At 40.7% G+C, this 24,059-nt stretch overlaps 3 protein-coding genes across 4 annotated transcripts; 2 read left to right on the top strand and 1 right to left on the bottom strand.

Moving 5' to 3' along the window:
• The first annotated feature begins 175 nt into the window (after window positions 1-175).
• On the top strand, window positions 176-15,552 carry LOC113670796 (eEF1A lysine and N-terminal methyltransferase). 2 transcript variants are annotated; one of them, XR_016183425.1, is made up of 11 exons: window positions 176-560; window positions 1,042-1,351; window positions 1,900-2,037; window positions 2,929-3,084; window positions 3,623-3,813; window positions 4,225-4,405; window positions 5,558-5,707; window positions 6,242-6,318; window positions 12,983-13,576; window positions 13,722-13,856; window positions 14,969-15,552. XR_016183425.1 is itself a non-coding variant. In XM_027186992.2 (11 exons), the coding sequence occupies exons 1-11, from the start codon at window positions 228-230 to the stop codon at window positions 15,271-15,273; spliced, it is 2,103 nt and encodes a 700-aa protein (XP_027042793.2). In that variant the 5' UTR covers window positions 176-227; the 3' UTR covers window positions 15,274-15,552. The 2 variants fall into 2 exon arrangements, 1 of the variants encoding a protein (XP_027042793.2); XM_027186992.2 differs by having other exon boundaries at window positions 12,983-13,109.
• On the top strand, window positions 10,916-12,710 carry LOC149049871 (uncharacterized). Its single transcript, XM_089195486.1, has one exon. The coding sequence runs from the start codon at window positions 10,916-10,918 to the stop codon at window positions 12,266-12,268; it is 1,353 nt and encodes a 450-aa protein (XP_089051612.1). The 3' UTR covers window positions 12,269-12,710.
• LOC113670797 (interleukin enhancer-binding factor 2 homolog) lies at window positions 15,473-23,962 on the bottom strand. Its single transcript, XM_027186993.2, has 18 exons — window positions 23,827-23,962; window positions 23,509-23,638; window positions 22,460-22,516; window positions 22,137-22,184; window positions 21,624-21,701; window positions 21,237-21,339; window positions 20,714-20,779; window positions 20,322-20,348; window positions 19,797-19,889; window positions 19,463-19,541; window positions 18,736-18,823; window positions 18,517-18,578; window positions 18,194-18,263; window positions 17,789-17,833; window positions 17,590-17,664; window positions 16,686-16,710; window positions 15,957-16,150; window positions 15,473-15,607 (listed from the first exon to the last, which is right to left on the bottom strand). The coding sequence occupies exons 2-17, from the start codon at window positions 23,623-23,625 to the stop codon at window positions 15,963-15,965; spliced, it is 1,221 nt and encodes a 406-aa protein (XP_027042794.2). The 5' UTR covers window positions 23,626-23,638; window positions 23,827-23,962; the 3' UTR covers window positions 15,473-15,607; window positions 15,957-15,962.
• Between the last annotated feature and the right edge of the window lie 97 nt (window positions 23,963-24,059).

Here is a 24,059-nt window from a genome sequence, read left to right as displayed (position 1 = left end):
GAGATTTCTTCCTGAGACCAAAGCGAAAGATATCTGCCCCCTTGATGTGCCTCCTCCAAATCTGACTTTTTATTAATCGTGACCCAACTCGCTCCCTCCTCGTCCCAACCCCTGCGGATCCCTGCGAAGTACACAATAGCCGCGAGCGGTTAATGAGAGGACCAGCGGTTAATGTAGTAGTTCATGCTTAGTGAACGGAAGTATCATTCAGGCAAAGCGTGGACGGGATGTCGTTCATATTTCGCAGTCCCATCAATGCTGAATTCAAGCAACGGCAAAGTCAGCTGTTTTGCGAGCAAGTTGAATCTGACTTTTGCTATGGGAACTATAGAGAACTGAAATTTTATCTACATAAGTATTGCAAAGCGAGCGATCGAATTTTAGCAACTGGCTGCAAATCGACAAGTGATGGAGAAACTCTCTTTATCGAAGATTTGTACGATGCAGGCTTCCATGCTGTCGTTGGGGTGGACAACTCTGAAAAGAACATTTCTACTGCAAAAGAAAGGAACAAAGAGAACAGACCTGAAATTCAATTCGTTGTGGCGAAAGGCTTTAAAGTAAAAGAGCTGTCTATTTATACACGATCCACACGTAACTTCTCCATACTACTTCGATACATTATTCAGAAACCAAGCTATGAAAATATACAAATCTATCCGCTTTGAAAGCAAATAGATGTGACCTCACAAGTTATGTGCAGCAAACAGAAGAGAGAATAAGTACTTGTGAAATTTATCCATAGACATATAACTCACATCCCCAGTCAGCGTCCATTATCCTTGGGTAAAGCATAGGTCAGGTTAGAGGTAAAATAATAAAATTATTTTACATATGTAATTTTTGAAATCACAAACATTGAATTTCTAAGGAAAATCATTTTAAAAGTGCCTCTAGATTCTATTTTGTTGGAGCTAATGACTCAAATTTTCACTGACCAATTTTCTTTAAAAGTTTTAATTAAAGTTTTTTTTCTGTAACTTTGCCTGTAATGCCACTGGAAAGTATCTATTAGAGCTTATATGTTTTTGCTTTTTTCAGATTGATGATGAAGCTGATAGTTTCAATGTACTAATAGACAAGGGAGAACTGGACATGATACGCAAAGAACAATCTTCTTTTGAGTTATATGATTTTGCACAACATTTTGAAGCAGTACAACGCCTTTTGAAAGTTGGTGGCCGATATATTTGTTTTTCATTGGCAACAACAGATGTTTTGGATAAACTTCTGGTCTATTTTTCATCTGGATGGTTCTTTAGGGTGCACATGCTGAACACAGAATTATTAGATGGAAAATTGGTTTCATTTCCCTTGTTTTGTTTTATCTTGACAAAGACAAAATCTGCAGGTGATTATTATAAACCATACTTGTGTGGTGTGCAGGCTGAGACAATCTATTCCAAGGAAGATAAAGTGGGTGTAATATTCTTTGGGTAGTGACACATTAGCTACAAGGATATGAGCTTGAGATTTCTACTGTGTGATATTTAATGAGGACAAAGCCCATTCAAATAAACTGTCACACAGAAATTGAGAGTATATGTTTGAAGACTGTTTTTATTTGTCCTGCATTTCAGTAGGATAACTGTGTTATGAATTTTTGTTCTCATTTTTTGAATAAAACTTAAGTGGACTCGTCTAGAATGATAACTTTAGTCAGCTTATTAACACATTGCAAATTTGACATGCCTATGGAATACTTAATCATAAAATAACAAGGAACCTCTGGCATTGGTCATGTACTTCGGCTGGAAGAATGCTAGTTAATGGAATAGTTTTCAGAATGACTGTGCCAATTGGTGCAAATGTTAGACACAGATTGTCTTATGCAATCTATAGGTTTGCTTTTATTTGCTGCTTTTTTTTTAAATCTATACATGATTTATATACATCTAGGTTTATCAAGTCAGCCATTAAAAATCATTGAAGTATGCCTTGAGGGAACAGAAAGCATCCAGAGATTGAATTGTTTTTCGGAAGTCAAGACTAATCTTCAAGAAATCCAGCAATATTTCATCACAAGGAAATCTCTTGGTATGATTGTAAGACAGTGCTTTGTTGAACTATTTCTCTAAGCTTAATTGCTGTGGTTTTTCTCCAGTGCAATCTTTAATCCAGAGTGAAGACTCTTTTCTCAAACAAAGGCTTGTTATCAAATGCAAGATTTATGAAGATCGTAAAATTTAAATTTTGATTCATTGTGAATGGTGCAACAGTTCCAAGAAATTTAAAAATGCAGTTTAGGCCAAGTACAGCTAGAGACAATGCTGGTCAATAGTGCTGTTTTTAGATATGATCTTAAAGAAGCCCTTGGTAGTGACTGGAAACAAGAATGCAATGAAGTAATAGAAAGTTTAAATGAGCAGAGAAACAGCCCTGTGCATACATTTTAAAACTGTGTACATTTCCCAGCTGTCCCTTACAAAACAACAACATTAAATCACCTTATCCATCTTAGAATGGTAACCCTAACAGCAAATACATTTTCTGTTTCTATTTGGAAATCAACCCTTTGTTAAAATGTTATACCATAAGAGAGGTCTTGCACCACAATAGACAGTGAACACCTTGAACTTCTTACACAATATTTAGGAGAAATGGAAGTTAATTTTTTTATGTTTGGCAAGGTGTTCCCATTATGATTATAACATCCTATCCTCCACCTGTTTAAAGTTGTGTTATTTACTTATGTTGTTTTATATTGCACCAACTCCTGCACTGCTCCTCTACCCTGTCTACTCGTTGGTAAATATTGGCTTAGTGTGTGTAATGTTCCACTCACCAGGAGGGTTCCCATGCCTTGGGGTAGACACTACCTCAAGAATGCAACTCTCTGCCCCACCAGCATTTCAATCATCTCTCCATGCTCTCACTTCTGTTTTACTCAATTTTATTCCTTTACTGCTTTACTTTGTTTCCCTGCAGAAAAGTTGAGACCCAAGCAGCACCTCAATGTAGACTTGTATTTATCATCTGGAGGTCAAAAACAAAGAAGTGAACCTCGTTATTCATTGGCAATTGTAGACATTCAACCTTCATTGGCAAAGAATGGAAAGTTTGCCATATTTATTGTACCACAAGGTAATATATTGGACAAGTTTTATGGTAGAAAAGTAGAAAAACTGAAGACTTCTGTCAACAAAGTAAGATTCAAAATGCAGTAGTTGATGCTATTAATCTATTTGTGTGTAAAATTCAGGCCCTGGTTGTTAAAGACTGGATAATGTAATTAGAAGGTGATTTGCTCTCTGGTCAATATTAGATAGCAAACAAACTGAAACATCTCTAAATTCCAATTCTGCCTATGAACAGTAATATTGTTAAATCTCTAATTTTTATTATTATTATTATTATTATTTTAAACATTATTTTTGTCACTAGCATTAGCATTAGCATTATCTTCATCATTATCATTAACACTAGCACTATTGTTATCGTTATCGTCATTGTTACCGTCGTCGTTACCGTCATCGTTACTGTTACAATCATCATTGTCATAATGTTGTAATTGTGATCATTATCATTATCAGTGTACACTGCACGTTGTTTTTTTAAATGTTTATTTAGATCAGTTTGTTTCGTTATAATTGAGAGTTCAAGTTAAGTTTTTTTTTCACAGGAAGGGAAACAGAATGGTTATTTTCGTCGAAAGAAGGACAAACAGAACTTAGCACAAATGCAGGTTTTGAGCGTGTTGTGATTGTGACTCTTGGGAGAGGACACACCTTTACTGACATGGATGCTATTAAGGGTGAATTGTCAACCAAAGTCATGGAACTTGCTCCTCGAAAACTTAGCCGTAATGCACAGGTAAATCGAATTTAATATTAATTTATTTTCTAGGGTGAGACAATTTACTTTGCAGTGTCTCTCTCAAACCAGACATCTAATAGCTGCTTGAGAAGTGTCCCAATTTTCATACGTGGCGAGATGCAAGGGAAGGCGGGGGGGGGGGGGAGGGGGAAGGGTAAACTTTTAATAGACTGGCACGTCAGCTCGATGGGTAACAGCAGTACCATCAATTTTTGTTATAGGGATTTGCAATTTAAGAAGGAGAGAATATCTTTCTTTCCCTCTCTAATGCTGTCCCTAAAAAGTAGAAATTCTGCATTTTGCTTCTTTTAATACAAGCTAACGAGCAGACTCCAGAAGATCTAAAAGGAGGCATTTGTAATGTTTGAGTTGAGTTTTAAAATTAGTTTTTCTCTTTTCATCTTTAAGGTACCCTTCCTTTCTGTCGGCGAAGATCTTGGAAACCGTGTAGTTTTGTATGAAGGAAATTCACAGTCGAGTGGAGACTATGTTGTGGAAGATGTCGACGGGGATGGAGGACAGAAATTTCGACGACTCATTTTTCCTAGCAACAAGAACGTAGTGCAATCAGAGGCCCGACTAATAACAGGTGAACTTTTCTTTAAGCAGGTTTTAACTAAGTGGCGAAACACTTAAACCGAAGTAATCACGACAGCCAATGAGAATAAAGGTTTAAACCATCATTGGCTAATTAGAACTTGCCTGTGACAGGCAAACTGCTTGAAGTGCGTGAAACACGTGTGACTAAGTCGCGATTGCTTTTAATTTTGTATCTGATCAGTTTAGAGGCTGGTGCGAAGCGAATTAAAGTCAAGAAAAACCAAAGTAATTCCGGATTAATTTTGAATTTCGATTAATAAATTTCGCGAAACTGAAAATGTCCCATTTTTGCAAAATTATTGGGATTGATGAAATTGATGGAATCCATAACGTTGAAAGCCCGTTGAAGTAAAAGCATGGTATGCTTTTGTCTTAAAAATAACGGCACGTCTCTTATTTGGTTCTTTTTCGTTTAAGCAATAGGAAGCAATTGCTTGTCAGTTGACTGATGGATAAAGGGGATAAGTTTTTAAAGAAACTGTGGTGCTGCGTCGGTGGGAGAGTATAGCAGGTAATTTAGTGTTTACAACTGAGTTGAAAACGTAAATTGGCCACCGTAAAGAGTAAAAAAACTGACGTTTCGAGCGTTAGCCCTTCATCAATCGTTCTGACGAAGGGCTAACGCTCGAAACGTCAGCTTTTTTACTCTTTATGGTGGCCAATTTACGTTTTCAACTCAGGTGTTAACACTAAATTACCTTCCAATTGACTGGGCTGCGTGGGTTTAAGAATTTACAAAGTCTCTGATGGTTTTTCTAAGATACCGAGTTGTTTTTTGTTGTCGTTGTTGTTTTTTTTATAACTATTAAATGTTGTGGTGTATTTCTGTAACTTGCAACTTAACTTTGATATATTTAAGTTCTCTGGTGTTTATCTTTAAAATAAATGTTCGGTTTTCAACCAATGAAATCATGTATGGTGCTTCAGTTATACCAAAAGCGACCAAGTCGTGGTTGGTTTTTGTTTCGCACCTGATTGGAGAGTGGCACGAGTTTTCTGTACCAATCACAGAGCAAAGTAAAGCAAAACTGATATAATCCCGAGTTCCTTTCAACACTCGTTTGAAAATTGCTTTATCATATGCTGTTGTTATTTATAACTCACTAATATTGTAATAATGATAATTGCACCGTTTATACAGACAGAACAAATGTTAAAAAGGGTAAAGGAAAACAGAAGGCAAAGGTTCATAACAACAGCAGTCCCCGAGTGGATCATGGGTATTTAGCTTGTCAGCATCACAGAGTGATTGTCACCGGCCTGGCCTGGATCGAGGGATTTTGTACCACAGGTAAGCCATCGTGGTCCAGCGTGTAGCATGGCAATCTTTACGGGTTCCATCAACCACGAAATAGTATTCCCGCGAACGGTAAACTATTTTGCGACCGGCTCTGAAATGCTTTAGCAAATCACGTTTCAGATTTTGTTTTAAATAGAGAAAAAAACTGTGAAACAAAAAACGAGGAAAGAAAATTTCTGAATTCGAAGTTTGAGCAATCACAACCTCGTTCCAGGGTTCTCTCTCTGACTCCCTTCTTTCACCTGGGAGGAGGAGAAAAGACCCTGGGAACGATGTTGGGCCAATCAAGTTTGCACATTCAGCGTTATGTTGGCCTTTAATGGATATGGTTTTATGAACAGCAGCAGTGACTTCAAGTTCATGTATCTCTTGAACCAGAGATTTGGCAACAGAGAAGCCAAGCAATTTCAGTTCTTCGCCGTGTGGTCCTCTGCATCCAAACATTTTTCATAATTTACTTTCTTTGAGTAATAATGTTAAGTATCGTTGTCTGTATAATATGTCTCTGATTATGTACAATCTTAGACGAAAAGAGGAAAGGCTTGATAGTTGGCCTCGGTGGTGGAGGACTGGCAATGTTTCTGCATCAATACTTCAAGAAGGTGATTTTAAGATATAATATGAAAATTAAAAAAATTGAAAATAAACCCTGACATTTAGGATATTACTAACTTTTAGCCGTTATGTTGTAATTGTTCGTTAATTTCTACTTTTTTTCATTGGATTGGAGCTAAGCGCGAATGGTGAATTACGTGCGGAAGAGGAAAGCAAAGCAAGGCAAACAAATTTACAAAGAAGCTCAAAACACGATGGACATCCCGCATTCACTCCGTGTGGCCTTTTTCGTATGCTGTCCCTCGCCCTTGTTCACACTTTTCTCATACTTTGCGTCCGCTCCTCTGATAACAGCTTGTTCTACTTTCGTCGAAAACTGACTTGCAGTAGTTTGTGTCGGAAACAGAATAATAGCATAGATACCAAATAGCGATTGTGAAATGTTTGTCTGGAAATTTTGTTATTCTTATGTCTGGAAGATTCGTATCTAGCCAATCAGCGTTCTTTTTAACTAAGGTGTCCCGCAAAGATAAGGAACAATTGCCTGTGATTTATTTAGCTTTCAGTCGAAGTAATCTTTTATATCAGTCGAGTCGAGGAGTTGTGACAGTTGTGAAAACCTAGCGAGAATAGAAGAGGAGAAGAATAAAAATCTAGTGAAGACGAGACAGTGTGGGCTATCCTTACTAATTCCCCACATTAGTGGCACCTCCGACGGGACCTGCAGTGATTTGGACAACCTGTTAGTCAATGGAAGCTAAACTGGAGGCAGAACTTCAGCTTCTAAAGCTGACACGAGGAAGGACGAAATCTGTCGTGGAGAAGGGAAATATCGAGAAGATCACTCGACATAAAGAAACTCTGGGAAAGATTGTGGCATCTATAGAAGACTTGAAGCTAGACATCGAGAAAGGTAAGCTTGAAGCGGGGAAAAGCATTGACGAAGTTGATGAATGGGGAAAAATTATCGAGCAAACGATTGATGATGTAGATAAAGAAGTAGAAGATTTAAATCGTCATCTCGAAGAAGCTGGGGCAAAAGCAATAAACAAAAAACGGGAAGAGGAAGAGGCTCTTCTAGCCAAAAGGAGGGAGGATGAACTGAACTTTGAAAAACTTAAACTTGAGCAAAAATCAAAAATGCAGTCGCCCGATCAGCCCGCCGAAAAACCCCTAAGTAAGGGAAATGTCAGAATGCCAAAGCTGGTAATTACGAAATATGACGGCACCTACGAAAAGTGGCTTTCCTTTTGGAACAAGTTCAAAGCGGAAATCGATGCAGCCGATATTCCCCCGGTTACTAAATTTGCTCATCTCAAAGAATTACTGGAAAGTGATGTTTGTGAATCAATCGATGGCCTCCCATTTAGTCCTGAAGGTTATGAACGTGCTAAAAATATCTTGAAGTCCAATTATGGCAAGACAAGCGAGATTGTGAGAGCGTATATTGATAACATCAATGGTTTACCTGTGGTAACTGGATGCATCCCTAATGAAATTCATAAATTTTGTCAGACTTTGAACTACAATGTTCAATCATTAGAGACTCTAGGTAAACTTTCTGGGTGTTTATTTATGGTGCGTGGCGTCCTAGACAAATTGCCAGACATAAAGGCAGACCTCGTGAGCGGAAAACCGGGATGGCAAGATTGGGGTTTCGGGGACCTTATGCAGGCTTTAGAAGAATGGAAAGCCATTCATCCGATGGAAACTCTGGGGGTAGAAAAGGCAAACGAAACGTCTCCGACTCCGCCGATTTATCACCCGCCGCGTCCGCCGCGTCCCCCACGTTTGCCTCGTGACAGAAGTTTCTACGCGCGACAGGGCGAACCCAACCCACGACACGCGTGTGTCTACTGCGATCGCGTGACACAGATCTTGGGAGTGTGAGAACGTGACATCTCCAGCGGAGCGCCGTCGCATTCTACAAAACAAACGCTTGTGCTTCAACTGCACTTGGCCTCAACACAGCGTTTCACAATGCCGAAGCCGCGCATCTTGCGTACACTGCAAACAAAGGCACCACTCATCTATTTGCGACCGACCGTCGGCAACTGGACGCCAAAGAGCGAACAACGGCGGAGTGGCTCTAACTGCAACTCAAGAAGGAGAGAAAGTCTGCCATCCAATCGTACTTGTCAAGTTGAATGGCGTGACCTGTAGAGCCCTACTGGACACCGGTGCGACTGCGTCTTATGCTTCAGGATACATCTTGGATCGTCTAAACCTCGTACCAGCTCGCACTCTAACACGCCGTATACAAACTATCGTGGGCATAGTGACTAAGCGGACAGAAACTTACAATACGCAAGTGAGTGACACTAAAGGAAACAATGCAATTTCATTACGAGTAACTAGAGTAGACCGCGCTGAACTTTTGTCCGTGGAAAATCCTAACTATAAGGAAATGATCAGCAAATACCGCCATCTGGAAGGCGTTTGAATGGAAGACACCGACACTAAGAGCTTACTTCCGGTCCATGTTATTCTGGGCGCGAGTGACTACGCAAAGATAAAAACTCGAGAATCCCAACGCACCGGAGCTATCGGCGAGCCTGTGGCTGAGTACACTCTTTTTGGATGGACCATCATGTCACCAGGAACGGAGACAGACCTGGACAAGATGTTTCTAGCGCAGACGGCCTCGAATGACTATGAAGAGCTTTACCGGATGGACGTCCTAGGACTCGAAGACAAACCTAATGGCGATCAGAGCGTTGTTTATGAAGAATTCCTTGAACAACTCAGCCGCAGCCCTGAGGGTTGGTATGAAACTGGCCTTCCCTGGAAAGGGGACCATCCTCCGTTGCCCTCTAACAAGTCTGGAAGCTTAAAGCGACTGGGGAGCCTAGTCCAACGACTTAAGAAGACAGGAAGGCTAGACGACTATGACGCTATCATACAAGAACAGCTTAATGAAGGAATTATTGAAGAAGCAGAGATGCCAGCAACTCAAAGAGAATTCTACATCCCGCACAAAGCAGTAGTGAGAGAGAGTGCAGAAACTACCAAGATGCGTATTGTCTACGATGCCTCAGCAAGAGCGTACGACTCAGCCCCTTCCCTAAACGACTGTCTGGAAGTTGGACCACCCCTGCAGAATCAACTATGGAAGGTACTCCTAAGGGGACGGTTTCATTCAGTGGCTATCGCTGGTGATATTCGCAAAGCATTTCTTCAAGTGCGTATCCGAGAGCAGGACCGAGATGCACTGCGGTTTCATTGGTTGGAAAGCAAGCATCCTTTTCGTGTTCGCACGTACCGATTCACCAGAGCTTTGTTTGGTTTGGGACCCTCGCCGTTTCTGCTTGGCGGCGTAATTCAGCACCATCTGAACACTTGCAGACCTACACACCCTGATCGCGTAGCAGAAATCGAGCGAGAACTGTACGTTGACGATCTCATTTCTGGTGGAGGTACTATCCAAGAAGCGAAACAAAAGAAAGCTACAGCAACTGAGATGTTCCACCAGGCCACCTTTCACTTACACAAGTGGCATTCAAACGTGACTGAACTAGAGCTCACTGAAGAAACTGAAACTGGGGATGACTTAAGCTACGCCAAGCAACAACTCGGAATCAAGCCGAGAGAATGTGGGCTGCTTGGTTTAAAGTGGAACAAACTGACGGACGAAGTTGGAGTTACAATTCCAGAGGAAGTTGCCCAACCGACAAAGAGAGGGATTCTGGGAAAAGTGGCGAGGATCTATGACCCCCTTGGTCTTATCGCTCCAATCACCCTGCAAGGAAAGCTTCTGTACCGCGATGCCTGTGAAGAGAAACGTGCATGGGACGCTCCGTTATCCACCCCCCTAGAACAGCAGTGGCAGAAGTGGGAACGTTCCTTGCCGCAACACGTAACTTGTCCACGAGCACTTACCAGCGTCCGAGAACCTATCGAGGACATTAAACTTCATGCTTTTGGAGACGCGAGCGGAAAGGGCGTGGCCGCTTCTGTGTACGCTGTGGTCAAACAGTCAAGCGCAATCAACCAAGCCCTGGTTACAGCAAAGGCAAGACTGGCCAAACAAGGGCTGACAATACCTCGCCGCGAACTGGTCTCCGGTCACATGGCTGTAAATCTTCTGACCAACGTACAAGATGCACTTCAAGGATTCCCTGTGACTTCGCTGCATTGTTGGCTTGACAGCAGCGTTGCCTTACATTGGATACTAGGAGGAGGAGACTATAAGCAGTTTGTGGCCAACCGGGTACGAAAAATTAGAGAACACCCTGATGTTGTCTGGAGGCACGTACCTACTCAGGATAATCCTGCAGATCTTGCTAGCCGAGGTGGACTGGTAACTGAGGAGAACCAACTGTGGTGGAAGGGACCAGAGTGGCTAAGTGATCCTGCGAAATGGCCAGCCGACCTTGTGACCGCGCCCACCGCTGAATCTAACGCAGAAATGAAAGCTACAAAGGAGCTCTTTGCCATGGCCGTTAAAGCTGATGACGATCTAGACCATCTTCTGGCCAAGCACAACTACTGGAAGACTTTGCGAGTGTGCGCTTGGATTATGCGGTTCGCAAACAACGCTAGAGCGAAAAGAGCGACAAGAACAAAGGGACCCTGACAACAGACGAAATTGAGAAGCAGAAACACTTTTGGTTGCTACGCGTACAGAGCCGGGGAAGTGAAAGCATGGAGGAAGATCGCCTGTGCCTAAACTTACAGAAGAACAAAGATGGATTGCTTGAGTGCCGTGGGAGACTGCAAGGGGTCTATCCGATATACATCCCAGACGCCACAACGTTCGCAAACAAATATGTCGAACACGTCCACAAAGCCACTCTTCACGGGGGAGTGGGGCTTACTATGGCTAAAGTGAGAGAAGAGTTCTGGATTCCCCGCCTGAGGCGCCTCGCGAAGAAAGTCATCAGGGAGTGTTATGGGTGCAAACGCTTCCAGGCTGTTGCTCTCGCAGCTCCACCCCCCGGTTTATTGCCTCTGGAGAGAACTGAGGGCTCAACTCCCTTTGAAATTGTTGGCGTAGATTTTGCTGGGCCGATTAAGTACCGCAAGTCCTCTCGTGTAGAAGGAAAAGGCTATCTGGTGCTCTACACGTGCAGTTTAACGAGAGCCTTGTACTTGGAGGTCCTGCCTAATCTGGAAACTACTACCTTTCTTTCAAGCTTGAAGCGTTTCATCGCTAGACGTGGACGACCTTTAAAGATCTTTTCAGACAATGGAAAAACGTTCGTAGGAGCGGCAAACCTACTGAAAGGAATCCAGAAAGATGAGCAAGTTCACGGCTACCTTGCATCGGAGAAGATTATCTGGAGGTTTAACCTAAGTCGAGCACCCTGGTGGGGTGGCCAGTTTGAGCGACTAGTGGGCCTCTTCAAACGTGCATTCTATAAAGTAATTGGTGGAGGAATGCTATCCTGGTCAGAGCTGTGCGAAGTCGTGCTGGATGTTGAAACTCAACTAAATCGCCGCCCCCTGTCCTATGTAGAAGATGACGTCCAGCTCCCTCTACTCACCCCATCTTCTTTCCTATTCCAAAGATGTATTCGCCTCCCTGAACAAGAACCATGGCGAGAGGAGACAACTGACCTACGAAAGCGTGCCAAGTATTTGAGGTCTTGTAAGGATGCTGTGTGGAGACGCTGGTCTCGAGAGTACTTGGCGGCGCTCAGAGAGCGTCACAACTGCAATGGAAAAGGCAAGGCGAGGCCCTTAAAGCCTGGTGACGTCGTTCTCATTCGTTCAGAAGAAAAGAACCGAGGAAAGTGGCCATTAGGAGTGGTCGTTAAACTATTCAACGGCCGTGATGGAATTGTACGTGGAGTGAAGCTGCGCGCAGGGAAAACGTTTCTGGAGAGGCCGATTCAACACCTTTATCCCATGGAACTAGCATGCGATAGAGCGCTAGAGAGAGCTGAAGTCCTTACCCCCCTGAATGCTAAAGCGCCAGTCTTTCGTCCACGGAGAGATGCTGCGGTTGCCGCAAACTTGCGTATTCGTGACGCTATAGAGAGTGAAGAACTTTAAAACTAAACGCAGGACAGAACTGTGCGGATGGACGGAGAATATAAAGTGATTTCAGCGAACTTTGACATTCATTACTTTGTTTTGTTTTGTTTCTGATTTCAATTTAATTATTAATTAAGCTAGCCGTTTCCTCTGTTTACATGTGCTTCCGTTTGGAAGGCACATGGGGGGAGTGTGTCGGAAACAGAATAATAGCATAGATACCAAATAGCGATTGTGAAATGTTTGTCTGGAAATTTTGTTATTCTTATGTCTGGAAGATTCGTATCTAGCCAATCAGCGTTCTCTTTAACTAAGGTGTCCCGCAAAGATAAGGAACAATTGCCTGTGATTTATTTAGCTTTCAGTCGAAGTAATCTTTTATATCAGTCGAGTCGAGGAGTTGTGACAGTTGTGAAAACCTAGCGAGAATAGAAGAGGAGAAGAATAAAAATCTAGTGAAGACGAGACAGTGTGGGCTATCCTTACTAATTCCCCACAGTTTGTGCTTCCTAGCGGTAGAAAGTGGCCTGTACTCTTTCTTCTTTCAACAAGTAGAATTTATGCCCCATGACTTCTACTAATAATTGCTTATCTCCTGATCACTGTGTTTACTCTTTGAATTTAGCTTAATGACGTGCACCCCATACCATGTTTACTACAATTTTCAATATATTGCTGAAATCTTGTTTTATTTATATCGCCCTTGATTGATATTTGTTCTTTGATTCACAGCTTTCTGTAGAGGTCGTAGAACTAGATCCATCCATTTCCGAAATTGCCAATAGTTGGTTTGAGTTCAAAGAAGATGATAGAATGCAAGTCATCATTGAAGACGGATTGAAATATATTCGATCCAAAGGTTTGTTTTCTGATCTTAAACTTTTTAGAACACTTCCTTACCCAAAAGAGGACCACAGGATGTTTATGCCATCGATGAGGATATAATGAAATTAGAGTATTGATGTTTGTCTCACGATATAGTGCCCTTGGATGTAGCCTCTTCCAGGCGCGATAAACTGAGAGGCGCTGCGGAAAAAGGGCTGCAGTTTTGTTCGGGTCGTGGCGCTACCCGACCCAAATCTACCCCGTTATTTCATTCGTCCGCTGCCATCGCGCTGTTTACTATGAGTTGCGTTCCGTTTCGTCAACTGAAGGCCTGGAACAAGCTACCAACGATACGAATGGCATTTCGGTTGCCAACTGCTAATCTCTAGGTGATGGAGTCGACCAGTTACACAAAAAGTCATGAACCAACAAGGCTTAGCCTGGAGAAGACAAGCGGAAAGCACTTGACACATCGCGATCCACACCGCAAGTAGCTCCATCGTAAGACGAACGAAATTACTTTCTTACCGTTGAATTTTTCGCGATGATTACTTACGTCTATTACCCACCCTCTCCTGGTGCCCATAAGAAACCGTGAAGTGTCTCTCTGTTTTTCATTATTGTTTCATATTTTACTATTTGTCAGAGAGCACTCCAAGCTATGATGTGATTATCTTTGACGTGGATTCTAAAGACACGAGCGTAGGAATGAGTTGTCCGCCACAGGCCTTCGTGGATAGAGCGTTTCTCAAACAGGTTCACTCCCTGCTATCTCCTTCAGGTCAGTTGCTGGTGTTTGGAGAGAGAGTTGACTAAGGAAGAATGGGCATTTTTAGAGAGCTTTTCACGGGGAACGACTGCATCTTAAATTACAAGCAAGTGATTTCAACAAATGCATATAACGTAGGTTATGTGCTCCTGATTTTACTTGACTTAAATAGGTAAGGTTTTCGTGCAACTGGGTGCCAGACAATCCAAAGCACCAGCCTGCACATCGCTTTCAACACACTGCGGCGGTGGATTTAAATTGATCTCCTTTTAGTGTGAAGTCAACTTCTTTGCCATTCCAACCATATTTTAACTTGTGCACATTTCTTTTTTCAATTTATTTTTCGACTGCCCCAGATTTCATGCTTAAGTTTAAGTGCTTATGACAGTTTAAAGACATTAAATGGCTTGAACCCGGGGGTAACATGTGACAGTTAAGTCTGATCGTCCGGGTGAGTGTAGCCCTGAGGACTGTTGTCTGTAGTAGTGACTGCCTGACGTTTCGACGAGCTAAGCGGAAGTCATCGTCAGAGTCAAGTTAGTAGTTGTTTTCAGTCGAATGTAAAGTCCGGTTCGTGTGAACTGATAGTTAAGTTTAGCCGTGAGGACTCAAGTGGCGCAAACTATGTGAAAGTGTCGTCGGTAAAGTTAGGTCATCGTGTTCGGTTCGTTTGTGATGTTGATTTCGTGAGTAAGTCGTTCGTGTGGATCCGGTAGTAGCTGACACCTTTTCAGGGAAGTCCGTTGTAAGTTAGTGAGCCAGCTTTCTAGAGTCAGTCGTTGAAAATAATTAGTGCTGTAGGCCGATGATGCATTGGGCAGTCGATAGTGTGGTTTGTAAGGTGATGATATTCAACAATGTGATTCTTGACATCACATTTTCTTGTCGCTCGCTTGTGGTGAAGATGACTTCCGCTCAGGTTGTCGAAACATCAATCACTACAACAGACAACAGTCCTTCTCAGGACTGCACTCACCCACACGATCAGACTACACTTTCACATAGTTTAAAGAGAACCACAGGTTTATCTTAACGAGGTTTATATTCATTTTCTCTATCTCTGGCCCATATGTGGTCGAATTGTAAGGGTTAACCTTCCTCCTAAGGTTTTCTTCTCTTTTCAGGAGTGTTCGTTTTGAACTTGGTTTGCCGCAATACCTCCCTGAGAGAGCAAGTTGTCAGCGATCTTCGGGCTGTTTTTCCTGAGCTTTACACCATCGGAATTGAGGGGGAAGTAAACGAGATCGTGATCGCCCTTCCACAGCTTAGATACCAAACGGACTGTGAAGAGAAGAAATCCCTTGACGCTCTTAAAAATATTTTTCACAACTCAGTCATGAAATTACAGAAATTTGCCAAGAGTCAAAGTCATTCTTGGGATTCAACCCTTGATTTGTGTCAACTTGTAAAAGAAGTTCAAATTTTATAGAGCAGAAAAAAAAAATTTAACGAGCAATTGGGTTGTTGCAGGTGTTGCTTCATTGCGACATGAAACTCTACTTTAGATATTCATAGGATTTCTCTCAAGTAGAGAGAATTGCCATGGAAAGTGTTAAGTCAAGTCCCAAAGCCCCCGAGTTGTTACCTGACACAGAAAATAAATGAACTATAGAGGGAACACAGGCATGTAAAGAACAAAGTCTACAATTTTAATGGTAAACATCCGTTGTTGTTATACATCGCGAAATAAACACAATAATTTACAAAAGAACTCTAAATCTGCATTACACCGAGTGGTCCGATAGGTCCAAGAAAAGGAAAGTCTGAAAATAGAAAAGATAAGGAGCAGTTTGGTGTGAGGCGTTTCAATGTTTGAAGTCTCTTCGAAAGCAAGACAATAACAATGATAGGATTATGCTTTGAACTGCGTTAAATACTGAAAGACATGAAGAACGGAAAATCTTCTGGAAAGCTAATTAAAATTTCGTTTCCTCTTTCTTCCAGCTGTTGGTTAAAATGTTTGTATATAGCTGGCTTTACAACCGACGAACACTTTGAGTAGTAGTCTATCACAGGCATCGATACCTAGTGAACGTATGCCCTTCTTTTAATGTGTTACAGGCAAAGCTCTACTGCAGATAGAACCAATCTTACTAACCACTAACTACTAACCACAATTCAGCTCTCTTGGTTTGTTTCCATCTTTTCCTCGGCCTGTTCCTGACCTGATAACTCGGATGAATCATCGTCGTCCTCTTCTCCCTCGTTCTCCCCTTCTTCGTCTTCTTGGTCTTGTTGTTTTTCGTACGCCTTCGGTCCCGGTGTGACGATCACTCCTCCCCAACTGGACACCTCAGTCTCCAGAGCTGGGTACAGACAAAGGACGAGAATGAGAACCAAGAATCAAATTGTCCTTTGGAGAACAGTTCTAAAGGTAAATAGGTTCTCGGACATCGTTAGTTAAGATACCACTTGCACTTTTTCCTTGCCACCCCCCCCCCCCCCCCCTTCCAATGTTTTCGTTTTCCAGTTTGCACACGGTATTTCAGAAAAACAATGGTAAGAGGGACTGGGAAGGCAGCAAGTTTCCCAGCAAATGCCTTTCAGAGAGAAGGTGTTACAATCGAATCAGGTTCTGTACACCTTCCACCCCCCCCCCCCCCACACACACACACACACACACAGCCACGCCCTCCAAAGTGTCTGTCCGCGATTTAATTCTAGTACTTCGATAAGGACTTGTTTTTTCGTGTTTCATTCCCGAATGCCAGAGGAACGGCACAAAATACAGCAAGCTCGACTTCTCTATATTCTGCATCAATGTTCTCGGATTTCTTCATTCAAAAGTCTTCTTGGTAAAAGTTTTTCTTGATAATTTCTTGGCTAAGATCAAATACTAACCAACTTGAGGAATTCCTTCTTGACTCTAAGAAAAAAAAAAGAGAAACAGAAATCAACTGTTGAATCATATCATACGTTGACCAACAGCTGAAGAAAAGAGACAAACGTGTAGGTTATGTGGAACCTTCACTAAAGGCTCTCTCTCTACAAAAAGCCCTTTTTTCGTCCCGGTAGACGGTTCAAAAATCCACTTTTATTTTCACCTTTCTACACTGTTCGTTTTGCCGTCTCTTTCTATGGCCATCAATTTAAGGTTTCTTTTCATCAATGTCTGCTTTTTGATTGTCACCTGGCTTTATCATGTGACCCGTACGCCCCCAGCGCACGCTGCTACTGAAACACATCTGAATAATCCCGGATGGTGTGTGCAGGGAAGGATAAACATGTGCAGGCAAGGATAAACCCGTGCAGGGAAGGATAGACTCGTGCAGGGAAGGATAAACCCGTGCAGGAAAGGATAAACCCGTGCAGGAAAGAGTAAGCCCGCGCAGCCCTTCGATACGTGGGCTGTAAAGAGAAAGAGAGAAAGAAGAAAAGCGGCGATCGAGCCCGAGGGGAAAATGTTTGGCTCTCGTTCATGACGTACAGACCTCGATTAAGACCTTAAGCCAGACTGTTTCCCGTACAGCTTTTCCATTGGGTCAATAAATACATTATATGCTGCACTGAGAATCTGTGCTCAAATAAGTACTTTACCGCTACATATCTGGAACGGCCACCTCTCTACAACGGCCACTTTCCTCTCTTCCAAAGGAGGCCGCCGAGAAAAGGGTTCACATGTTCGTCCAACTACTTCTATTACCCCGCAATCAGTTATTACAACTGTTACAATCTACTTTACCACTAGTGCATGAAACATTGGTAAATATAGAAGCACAACTCTACTACAATCGTGTTGTCTTACCAATCCTAATATTTCGTGGTAAGCCCCATGGTTTAAGCATCGCAGAAGGGTTTGAGCACAAGTTGTGATAGCGTCCTGTACAAACAATTGATGAAGAAAAAAAAACAGTTAACTGCCACTGGATGTCGTTTCGTACAAAATATAACGTTAGCCACTTTAGTAAACAGTATGAAGAAAAGATAAGGAACATCGCTCATACCTGTTCCTCGAGGCTAAGGACACTGTGAGCGCGTACATTTCCCGACTAAATGAAGAAAATACAGCAATGTCAAGGTACAATACAAACAACCGCACTTGAACAATCACGAAAAACACCCAGAAAAAAGTTAAGTGAAGGTAAAAGCAATTTATTTCCACTTTTTAAGATTTGTTGTCCAATCTCCCGATCCTGAGGCTTATGACACTTGTACATGAATTTCTCTGGATATATAAGTATTTTAATTATGATCTGATTTTGTAAGCTCACATTGAGAATCAACAATGACTGCAGAACAAACAAATACTTGTAAGTTACTGGTATATAACTAACTCACTAACTAACTAACTGACTAAATAAATAAGTAAATACGTCAATTCAAATTGAAACATTAAATATCACCGTCACCTCACAAGGATCAATTATTCCTAATGAACCAGGCAAAAACAATCCTGCTGAGAGGAGCTGGAAAGCACGCCTGAAATGAAAAGAATTCCTTCTAAGTTTTAAGTTCATTTGTACTGCATGAAAGCCCATTCCCTACATATATATCATTCGGACGTGATAATAAAACGACCCAAATCCCAAAGTTTTTAGAACACTGAACAAGCCACCACACAATTTTAATCTTCTTGATATTTACACAACTTCCCAGTTAATATGGATAGCTTGTGAATTGAAATTTATTTGTCCTTGAGAAAAGCAGGATTTGTGAGAATTCCATGTCTCACCTGAAAGCAACGTTGACTGGAAGAGGTTGCCGTGATGAATTCATCATAGCTGCACGATGGGCCTAAAAAGAAAAAAGACACTGTTAAAAATATTTCCTGTTGGTAAAGTGATGTAAACTTGTCACATCCTTGCTCTCTCTTGAGATGAAAATCCACTATTTTTAAGAAATAACACTGTACATCACTAGTTTACAACTACACTATTAGAATAGCACTTACAAGCAAGTCTATAAGCCACGGTGTGAGACCTTGCAATCCAGTGAATCGTTTTCTAAGATCCTTAAAAAGTCTCACCAAGAGACGTGTACTGAAAGAAACCAACATAATGTTATCATTTCAAAATTTGTCATGTTTCCCATATTTATTAACACACACAATGCTATCAATACGGCTGATCCTTGCACTATGCTACATGCTTGTACAAGTAGCTTTTCACATCTGGAAATTTGTACATTGCAATAATATTTATCTGCCTAGAAAGAGATGTTTTTTGTCAGGTCATGAGCATAGGGACCACACTCGTGACAAGAGGAAAAACATCTTTCTCTATCTCTTTAACAAGCTCACAAAAGAAAATTTACTATCTTTCTTATTCCATTGATCTGTATACATACACCTTCTCCACTCGTGTATGGTGAATTACAAAGGACCAGTGAGGGCATTCCAATCAGTAACAAATGACGATTGACCCTTTAACTCCCAAGATCTGATTGCTAATTCTCCCCTCTAGCTGCTACACATTTACTTGTGAATTAGTTAGAAGAATTTGGTGTTAGATCAAGATATCAACTCCTACCCGATAAGTTTAAATATTCTCAATACCTGTTTGCTGGATAATGTAAAGATATTATAGGGAGAAGTTTCAAGTTGATCTCTTTGGGGAGTTAAAGGGTAATGCTGCATGAAGATTGTTAAAAACTTGTTTTAAGTCAACTTGTTCTCTTACCTCGTGTGGAAAGCATTTTCTTCAAACCAGCGAGCATGTCTTATTGTTGCTAATGCACCCTCTAGAAGTTTTACATCCACTGCCAAAATAAAACTCATCTAGTGAATGTATGTACATATAACGCATCTTAACTGACTGTAATGCCTGCACACCCATTCTTGGATGAAAGTTTTCCCACTTGAAATTGTATGCCTGGATAGTTTGCATCAGCAGGAATTATTGAACCATGGAGCAATTTTATATTCTTTGCGTTAAGGTTACATATGAAGTCCAGGACTAATGGCATAAATATAAAGAGTGTATAATATAAAGAAGTTCAACACTGTTCACTTACCATGCTTTGTTGGGTCAGCATCCTGCAGATTCTTAGGAAGAGTTGTTATCAACACACGGACAAGAGCCCCTTCTGGACTACTGATGTTAAATCCTAAATGTTGAGAGAAAAATCTACTTAACCCTCGAACTCCCATGAGTGACCAAGACCAATACAATATCAATACAATATCAACCACATAAGTGATGAGAATAAAGAAAAATGTCAATTTGGGGATAATTAGTTGATCCAATACTGAATTCTCTGAACTAACATTATAATTGTATGGTTAACAGTCAGACGAATTACAAATTTGATCTGGGAGTTAAAGGGTTAAGGAGCCCTGACATGGATCATACAAGTCTCTGGTGAGTAATTTAAGTCTGCAGGACTGTGAGTGAAAAGTATAGTTTTGCTTAAGAGCAGCTGATTGACAGGATCAAGACCTTTAAATAAATGTTCACCATTCAACAAGTACCTATTGCAATGGGCACTGCACATCATTGTAACACCATGCATAATGTAGTTCAAAAGACAAACCCTTACCTCCTTCATTTGACTGAATTGGATACTCTGGATAAGATAAAATAGAAGATGATAAATACCAATAAAAACCATTAAATAAAGACCATATCGCAACCTGGACAAAGTTCAATGTACATTGAAATTACAGTGTATGGCAGCTGAAGACATTGAATAGTAAACATTGTTCTACAACAAAAAAATAAAGGGAGCCAATCTTTTTTCCTTTTAATCTTTCCCCACTAATTTTCCATACACATGGCAACAGGTGGTTGAAAAAGAGATATGAGAAAACAGCGTCTGTTAAGAGAGTTGAGGAAGAAGGCCGAGGATAAACAGCACAGGGTTTCCCTAGCCACAGCCTTATATAGCCAGGGGTAAGACAAGACTAATGGCTACTAATTTTGCAATAATACCTGCTGATGAACCATCCTCTTTCAAGGATTTTTGTACTCTTGTTGCTAAAGCAAGAATATCAGTTTCTGTGGAAAAAAATGAATCAACAAATAGGTGAATAGATCAAAATAAATAGGTTTTACAGGGCACATTAGAGTGGTTTTTTGCGGACTACTGCAAAACAAAAACCAAAGAAATCAGTTACTAATCAGACAAAGGATTCCAGCATCAATGATTAATGAGATATCAAGATGAAAAAAAAGCCTAAAGTATGGGAAAACAAGAGTAACCAAGACAATATAGGTTTTGGCTTTGCATCTGATTGCTTGACAGGATGGAGTGATTTTTTTCAAGATTGATCCCAAAGTAAATTTAAGTAAAAGCAAAGAAATCTTGTATTCCTTTTCAAATTCAACTGAAAATTGCTGAAGCTTACTTGATAAAACATCAACTTCTTAAAAGAAATGGCTATAGCCAGGCAGAAAAATTAATCATCAGCTAATGAGAGTTTAAGGTTAAAACACAGCAGACTGGTTCATATACCTGTTGGCAACTTTTTGAGAATCACAGCTAAGTCAGCCACAGGATGACCAAGTAACATTGTTCCCTTCTTGTGTGAACCAACTGCACGCACCTCCTCTAAACCCTATAAAACAACATAAACCACAGAGTACTGTAAAGAGGAGTTCCATTGTAATAATATTGTGGAAATTGAATATCTTTGTTTATCCATGGATAATTGAAAAATTATTGATGAAACATTTAGGAGGAATGGTGGATCATAATAACAAATATAAAAATGTTAACTTTTCCTGTCTTTCAAGAAATCATCAACAGTATCTCTATTCTTCTTTACTTTACTTATCAACTTTTTAAACTTTTAGTTATCAGTAAGTAAAGCTATAGCCACTTTACATTAACCGTACTCACCAGCTCAGCTGCATCAGGTGCAACAATTAAATTATCCAACACTGTTGTGATCCTTGTCACAAGATTTTGAACAGAAGCCTGGATAACAAGAATGGTAACCAACTGATGAAACTCATATTTTCCCAGATACTGCATGGCTGATATCACACATGACAGAAAGATCTGCAATATTTACTTTCCATATATTAAGGTGTATGTGAATGTTTAGAGTTCAACTTAAGCCTTTTATTGTAAAGCTTAATTTCCAGCATAGCTATTAATCCTAAAAGTAAAAAAAATTTGCTAATAAGTGCCAAATTGCTCTCTGACAACTCAAGTTACAAAGCTGCTAGGGATCAACATTACACTAACCCACTGACCCATAACTGAAAATTAAATCATCCTGTATGACACAAGCTGATTGCAGAGTCACAGTCACATTAACTCGCAGGAGGATATAAAACACAGCTGATGCTATTCAGTGCTGACAACAGGTTGGGCAATAACAATTATAATAAAATAAAACCTAATTACTTGTTCTTGTCCACTAGGAGTTAACTCTTGATTTCTTTTTAAAAGGGCCTGTTGGAAAAGACAAACATTAATCAACAAGCTCATCCATTACCAAAAATACTCAGGGAATTAAAAAACATACTGTTGCATATATTTTCCTTTACTTTCATCAGTCTCATAAAATAACAAAAAAGGCCTAAAAGGGCAATATCTGAAGCTCAAATGTCTTTGCTTGTATCATATTACCTCTGACTGTTCTTACTATCGTTTCAGTGCTTTGGGATGTGATGAAATTGAAAACAAAAGGGCCTCATCTACAAAAGTATCAGTTAAGAAGCTCTCACCTGTGTAAAGGCTGTTTCCTCTGGTGCTGGAGAAGCTCTTGGGAAAAAGGTCTCAGCCTAAACATCCCAATAGAGAAGAACAAATGAACACACACAGTAGACATAACTTCAGCATTAATCAGATACTTATTATTAGGGAGTATTCTATTCCAGCTTTAAGTCTTTCGTCAATGTTAACAGAGATCAGTACAATAGTTAAGTCACCACACAAACTCCTATAATGGACTACACCAAGAAAGAGGGGGCTACATGCGATCTGCACACATATTCTCTTTAACTATTAGACCCCAAAGGGCATCTAGTTCCACCTATGAATATCACACCTAACTCATTTACTAAGGTCACCAGAGTAAAGGAAATGATCACCAACTAGAGAAGCTTTTGATTGTTAAACAAATTCTCCTGGTCAACATCTTAGGAAATGTAAACAGAAAAGTATAGAGAAGATGCATACTGATGTTAGGATGTAAAGAGTTAAAGAGCGGCAACAATCAAGCCTAGAAAAAAAGCACTTGTACCATCTTTGGACTAGACTGCATGAAGACATGTGATTGCCTTAAAATAAGAGGCTTTTTCATACACTCTCACAACTACCCAATCATGGGGTGAACCACAAGTTTTCATAAAACTATAAAGTATTTAAAACAATTTCCATAGTCTCTCCTCATACTGCTATTTAATTATGCAGACACTACTTAAATGAAGGCAGACAATAACGAAAACAGCAAATTACCTTGGGGACTAAGGTCTTGTTTAGGAATAGTATAGGGCTAAACTGAGACCTTTCAAGCTGTTTCCCCGAGAGCCGTTGTCTTAACTCACCCACTTTTTTCCTCTTTTACACTTAAAGAACGCCTGGAACAGTCGATCTACGACAATCTCAACATAGACTACGGTATAAAAGCACTATCTACGTACTGCATACCACTCGTTCGACTAAATAAACACTGACTGTTAGTTTTCAAACTCATGCAGTGATTTATCTAATCCTGATCAAGTATTAACTTGATGACACGTGGAGTACTTTACTTTCATTTAAACTTACTTACCGTAACAGGATCAAAAGTCGAATGGCTGACAACAAATTTTTGTCCCGGAGGACCACGCATGAAGGGTGGCATTCGACCAGGGCCTCCACGCATTCCCCTAGATCGAGCACGCCTCATTTTTCCTCTACGTCTACAAAGGACAACAACCGACAAATTACATGTATACTAGAAATTCTTTGCAAGTTTGTAGTGCTATAACTCCGACAACGACACGGCGGAAATTAACGATTTACGACGTCTCTTTCGAGATCGATGTGATCCAAGCAATCACATAATTTCAAGAATAACGTAAGTTTTAGGAAATCAAAATCTACATACCCTAAAAACACTAAATAGAGTGTCTTTCATCGACATCCACAACAACAGAGTACTTCCCGGCTGTTTTGAATCACATGGTAGATCATCCGGGTACTTTCTTTGTTTCCGCTGACCGAGGAAATGACACCCTCAAGCGTTCATGGCTAGGCAGAATGGCGGAGTGAAATCTCGCATGTCGTCGCTTACCAAAAGCAATCTACCTCTTACTTCTACCAAATATGGCCAAATATTCA

This window comes from Pocillopora damicornis, chromosome 2, assembly GCF_964200805.1.
Source record: "Pocillopora damicornis chromosome 2, jaPocDami1.2, whole genome shotgun sequence".
Lineage (NCBI taxonomy): Eukaryota > Metazoa > Cnidaria > Anthozoa > Scleractinia > Pocilloporidae > Pocillopora > Pocillopora damicornis.
Note: the sequence above shows the minus strand (reverse complement) of the source record. Positions and strands in the feature narration are given on the sequence as shown.

What these genes read in the sequence shown, in the direction of transcription:
- LOC113670796 (XM_027186992.2), top strand. Translation starts at nt 228, where the DNA reads ATGTCGTTCATATTTCGCAGTCCCATCAATGCTGAATTCAAGCAACGG. An exon ending in TTGTGGCGAAAGGCTTTAAA is followed by an intron (nt 561 to 1,041) that starts GTAAAAGAGCTG and finishes TGCTTTTTTCAG; the next exon opens with ATTGATGATGAAGCTGATAG. An exon ending in CTCCCTGCTATCTCCTTCAG is followed by an intron (nt 13,857 to 14,968) that starts GTCAGTTGCTGG and finishes TTCTCTTTTCAG; the next exon opens with GAGTGTTCGTTTTGAACTTG.
- LOC149049871 (XM_089195486.1), top strand. Translation starts at nt 10,916, where the DNA reads ATGGAGGAAGATCGCCTGTGCCTAAACTTACAGAAGAACAAAGATGGA.
- LOC113670797 (XM_027186993.2), bottom strand. Translation starts at nt 23,625, where the DNA reads ATGAGGCGTGCTCGATCTAGGGGAATGCGTGGAGGCCCTGGTCGAATG. An exon ending in CACCTGATGCAGCTGAGCTG is followed by an intron (nt 21,340 to 21,623) that starts GTGAGTACGGTT and finishes GTTGTTTTATAG; the next exon opens with GGTTTAGAGGAGGTGCGTGC. An exon ending in GAAAATGCTTTCCACACGAG is followed by an intron (nt 18,824 to 19,462) that starts GTAAGAGAACAA and finishes GGTTTCTTTCAG; the next exon opens with TACACGTCTCTTGGTGAGAC.